This window comes from Fukomys damarensis, unplaced genomic scaffold, assembly GCF_012274545.1.
Source record: "Fukomys damarensis isolate Sample0158 unplaced genomic scaffold, DMR_v1.0_HiC HiC_scaffold_39, whole genome shotgun sequence".
In the NCBI taxonomy this organism is placed as follows: Eukaryota; Metazoa; Chordata; class Mammalia; order Rodentia; family Bathyergidae; genus Fukomys; species Fukomys damarensis.
Genome location: NW_022900951.1, coordinates 127485079 through 127490587, shown reverse-complemented (window position 1 = coordinate 127490587; position 5509 = coordinate 127485079). Strand labels below are relative to the sequence as shown.

General features: G+C 54.1%; 1 protein-coding gene across 1 annotated transcript in view; it reads left to right on the top strand.

The window, feature by feature from the left end:
• Positions 1 to 5509, top strand: part of Mecp2 (methyl-CpG binding protein 2) — a 61941-nt gene extending 56432 nt beyond the window's left edge. Inside the window, exon 5 of the mRNA XM_033760524.1 lies at positions 6 to 5509. Coding sequence (XP_033616415.1) covers positions 6 to 134 — 129 coding nt within the window. The 3' untranslated portion in view covers positions 135 to 5509. The remainder of the gene's footprint in view (positions 1 to 5) is intronic.

Sequence of the window (5509 nt, the reverse complement as noted above, 5' to 3'; positions counted from 1 at the left end):
CGGCCCCAGCGGCAGAAAAGTACAAACACCGAGGGGAGGGAGAGCGCAAAGACATTGTTTCATCCTCCATGCCGAGGCCAAACAGAGAGGAGCCTGTGGACAGCCGGACGCCCGTGACCGAGAGAGTTAGCTGACTTTACTCAGCGCGGATTGCAAAGCAAACCAACAAGAATAAAGGCAGCTGTTGTCTCTTCTCCTTCTGGGTAGGGCTCTGACAAAGCTTCCCGATTAACTGAAATAAAAAATATTTTTTTTTCTTTCAGTAAACTTAGAGTTTCGTGGCTTCAGGGTGGGAGTAGTTGGAGCATTGGGGATGTTTTTCTTACCGACAAGCACAGTCAGGTTGAAGACCTAACCAGGGCCAGAAGTAGCTTTGCACTTTTCTAAACTAGGCTCCTTCAACAAGGCTTGCTGCAGATACTACTGACCAGACAAGCTGTTGACCAGGCACCTCCCCTCCCACCCCACCTTTCCCCACCCAGTTGCAGTCGTTAGGGACATTAGGGATGGACAGCCGTCGAGAGGACACTCTCATTTGGTGCCATCGGTGCCCTGCCCACGGTGCCACAGCTCCCCCACCCTCAACCACAGTGGGACAGGGAGGCGAAGCAGAAAGACCGTCACATTCTTTAAAGAAGGCGACGGAGATGGCCGGTGGCTGCAGCCCACATCCCCACACCATCCCACATGTGGCGGCACATGCCTGGCCCCACACCAGCCCCAATCCAAAAGTGACAAGGACATTTCACGGGACAAGAAAGTGGCACCTGTCTGCTCCGGCTCCAGCGCGGCTCTGAGGGAGTCCAGAACTGTGAGTGTAGACTGGCCTGAGCCATAGGAGAGGGTGGCCCTGGGTGAGGTGAGGTCGCCCGTTCTTGGGAGGTGGCGCTAGAGGGGCCATGGAAGTACCAGGACAGGCGCAGGCTGCTGGCCGCACTGCACCGGCTGACCCAGCTCTGCGGGGGGGTGGGGGGCACAGGACAAGAGATTCCTAGTTGCTTAGAGTAGCCTGACTGGTAGTTAGGGACTTCGGGACGGGCTGAGGGGCACAGGGAGGAGAGTCTCGAAACTGTTCTTCTGATTACTTTCCAGTTCTCCTGTAGGGACAGCATAGAACTATTTGCACTATTGAGTCTTTTTGTTCCCACTTCAAAACAAACATGCTCCGAAAGCAGCCTGGCTTGAACTGGGGACACTCTGTCCCTCGAGCCACCAGATGCGATGGTGTTCCGAACTACCTGGATCTGTATATACCTGCGCTTGTTTTAAAGTGGGCTCAGCACATAGGGTTCCCACGAAGCTCCGAAACTCTAAGTGTTTGCTGCAATTTTATAAGGACTTCCTGATTGGTTTCTCCTCTGCCCTTCCATCTCTGCCTTCCATTCATCTCACCTTGTCATTTCACCCATCCTCCTGCCTTCTAGCTCATCCTCTCTCCAGGCAGCCCCCAGTACCCACCCACATGCCAAGCCGCTCTGCTCGGGTCAGCCCCTGCCCCCAAGCCCTCCCAGCCTTTGCCCCCGCTGCCAGCCCCACTCACTGTCTGCGCCCTGGGCGCACGGAGTCCACCATGGCCTCTCTGAGGAGTGGGAGGGCAGCGCGTGTTGCTCCTCAGGTAGTGCCCTCTTCCCTGTGCTCAAGGAATGCTGGCCACATCTGGTATCTGGGGTCTGGCCTGCCACAGTCACCGAGGAGCCCAGGAGGGCTAGCAGAGTGTGGCAGGGCAGCGGGCGATAAGCCCTGACCCGGGACTGGGACTGGCACCTGGGCTCCGGCCCCCTCTGCTAGCCCTTTCCCTGCTGAGGCCTTTCCCGCAGAGTCGCTCGCTTTGCCCGCTGCAGACAGGGTGGGGCCAGGACACCCCCTCCTCCAGTCTCCCCTGTGAGCGTGGGATGGGGTTAGAGGCTTGGTCCATTTCTGTTTAGGATCCCAAAGTTCTCACCTGTGTTCAGGAAGTCCTTATCTAGCTGCATATCTTCATCATATTGGTATATCCTTTTCTGTGTTTACAGAGATGTCTCTTATATCTAAATCTGTCCAACTGAGAAGTACCTTATCAAAGTAGCAAATGAGACAGCAGTCTTACCTTCCAGAAACACCCACAGGCACGGCCTGCGTGAGCTGCTGCCATGAACTGTCAAGTGCGTGTTGTCTCGTGTGTTTCAGTTCTTGTCCCCTGGCTTCCTTACTGCAGTGTAATCATGAAGGATGAAACATCATAGAAACTGTCTAGCACTTCCTTGCCAGTCTTAGTGATCAGAACCCTAGTCTCGACAGTTCCAATCAGTAGCTTCAGATAACCCATGTCTGTCTCCTGTCTCCGCGATGGTTGGGAGTGAGGGAGTCCACCCGTTCTGTTCTATAGCCGTAGTCCGGACTTTAGCCCCTCGGTGTCCCTCTCCTTGTGCCGACAGCCGACTCCCATCTGCCAGCCTGGCCCCTTCACCCGCTCTGCGTTCATCCTCCTCTGCCTCCCTCTGCCTCCTCCCCAGGAAGGGAGTGGGGTCATAGGAAGGGATGAGGACTTCAAAAATCCTCTTCCTCCAAGGACAAAAGGCCCCCGGCCCCACGGTGGCCTTGCACTCCCGGCACCCCCAAAGGACGCCTACTCACACAGGCGTGGCACCCAGCCAGGTTGTCGTTGAGAAGATGTCTGTCGTGGTCAGCGGGGTTGGCTTGCACCATTCTGCCCAATCTGGTGGAATGTGGTTCTGGGAAGAGGAGTGTGGGCCCCGAGTCTGGGCCTCTGGGCGTTTCGGTGTCGTTTTCTTTCATTTGGTCCCCGCCTGTAGCCCCCTGCTTCCCATTTCTCTCCCTTAGAGTTGGTTCTAAAACCACAGGCAGTGCCTGCAGCTCCATAGGGTTTCCTCTGTGCCCCTCTGCCCCGTCGCCTCTTAACCCCATGTAAAGGATGAGTTGGTCGCCTTTCGGCAGGCAGCTTTGGCGGTCTGTGGCCCTCGCAGGCAGGGCCCTGCCGCTCCCAGGCCCCTGCCATGGGGTCAGGGTGACAGGAGGTTGGAGGGAAAGCCTTAAATCACGGGATTCTCACCAGCTGTGTCCGGCCCAGTTTTGGGGTGTGACCTCGATTCTGTCTGTACTTGAGCACTATGAAGACTGGGGGCACCTTTCAGTGACTCTGTCAGCTTTCAAATACCCTGGGGCAATGTCATTAAGGACACACCCACAGTCCCCCACCCCATTAGTCCTTAGTTACTACCTCCTCTCCCCACGGACTGTCCTCCCAGGTATGCCTGCCCGGGCCTGGCCCAGCCCTTCACATTGGTGGCTCTGACACAGCCAGTGAGAAGCCAGCCTTGACTGTGTGGTGAGCTGGGTTACTGGGCCATAGCCTAGTACAGCCCCTACTGAGGCGCTGTATTCTTGTATCAGAAGGCACAGGGGACACCTGGAAATGCCACCTGTCCCAGTCCATCAGTGCCAAACTAGCCAAGGAGCCCAGCCTCTCAGCTTGGGACGGTGAAAGCCAGCACCCTGATATGGGTATGGGTGTGGGTGAGTCTGCCAGGGGCCACCAACATTGGAAGTGGGACCTGGAGCAGCCCCAACTTGTCATTACTGTGACAGTGATCATGAAAGAGTATAACGACCAGGAACAAACTGCCAGGTTTAGTGGGAAAAGTTTCTTTAGCTGGCAGGACCTCTGAATTTTAAGTAACTTTTACTAAGTGGCTCCAGCCCAGGAGAGAGCCAGAGAGTATGGACTGAATCTACCAGGTAGGACTGTGTCAGTGTCTCAGCTTGCGCAGAGCCGAGCAGCCAGAGCTCCATGTCCCCTTTCCTTGAGCACTTGGCGGCTCTTGGGGGAGACCTCTGGGTTCAGTCGTAGCCTGGGCCCATGCCCCACTGCTTTTCCCAGCTCCAGTTCACGCCCACAGATTCCAGGACCAATGGCCTAGGCCTCAGCGAGTGTGCGCTCTCCAGGGCCCCAGCTTCGGCCATGGGGCTAGGGGAAAGTGGCCACAGGGTGGGCTGGATGAGCCTTCTGCCCTCCGTCCTCTTCCTCTCTGTCCTGCTCTCTGCACCCACGAACAGCTCTGTTCGTGAAGGGATTTGTTAATTCTCTCCATTTTGATGTCTTTCTCTTTTAGATATTGTATCAATCTTTAGAAAAGGCTTAGGCCTAATTGTTATAAATCGCTAGGATACTGCCTCCTCCAGGGTCTAAAATTACATATTAAAGGGGGAAAATTGAACATTGAAACCAGTTCTCAACAATGTAGAAGGAAAACCTAGAAAACACTTGGCAGAAAATTACATTTTGATGTTTCTGAATAAGAGCAAACTTTTGCAAAAATGCCAATCCAAAAATACTTAGTACTTGGCCTGAGATATCTGGTGAATGTGACTGGCACAAGGAACTCGAGTCTGAAGCCTCCTGCACCTGAGGCGTGGAACCAGGGCCTCGTCATTGTCACTTCTGGGGTCACCATTGCCGGGGACACAGCTTCTGACCCTGTCCCTAGGAGGAGGGGCTGGGTGTTAGCCTTGTAAGGCTGGCACATTCACCAGTGGTCCCTGAGGCCCAGACCACCCACCACCCTCTCACCTTGACAGATTCTGCCCCATCCTTGCTGGGGCCAGGAAAGCAGAGTTGTGTCTAGGGAGCTAGGTGGGGCCCCATGGACGGGAGGGAGGACAGGCCCCAGCCTGATCCCTGCATCTGAATTCAGGAGCATGTAGGCGGCCGCCATGGGTCTCTGCCCCATTCTGCCTGTCTTGCCTGTCTGCTCCTGCTTGGCAGTGAGAAGAAATGCACCCAAAAGGCCACAGGCTCAGCTCCTGCCACCGGTCACCCTTCTCCCAGCAGTGTTTGTGTCAAGTGGCAGAGCTGTCCTTCCTGGTGACCCTGATCCTATCCAGTAATTTAAGAGATTATGCATAGGCCTGCTTTGTCTCCTCTGTCCTGGGCTTTTGTTTTGCTTTGAGTTTTGCTTTGAGTTCTCCTGTCCCTTTTATTTTATGCACCAACTAGACACACAAAGCAGTTGAATTTATATATATATATTGCACAATTATAAACTCATTTTGCTTGTGGCTCCACACAAAAAAGACCTGTTAAAATTATACCTGTTGCTTAATTACAATATTTCTGATAACCATAGCATAGGACAAGGGAAAATTTTTAAAAAATGACAAATCTGTCTGCTGGTCGGTTCTTGGGTCCAAGCAGCTCTGTGGTCTTTCCCCCTCCTCCTGAGGGCTTCTCCATGCTGAGCAGCAGCGGAGGGGAAGGCTCCCCACCCAGTGACTTGAGCCTGGGGGCTGAAGGGGAGAGGGAGGTCAGGGAGCCCGGGGCCATGTGAGACAGGCCAGGGGTCCTCTGGAAAGTAGCGAAGACTCCAGCAACGTCCCTTTCTATTCTCCCCCTCTCATGAGTAATTGTGTTTGCTTTTGTAACCCTTAATGAGCAATATCTGCTAGAAAGGTTAGCTGTAACAGTTCTTTTTGATCACTTTTTAAGTCATTAAGAACACCAAAAAAAAAAAAA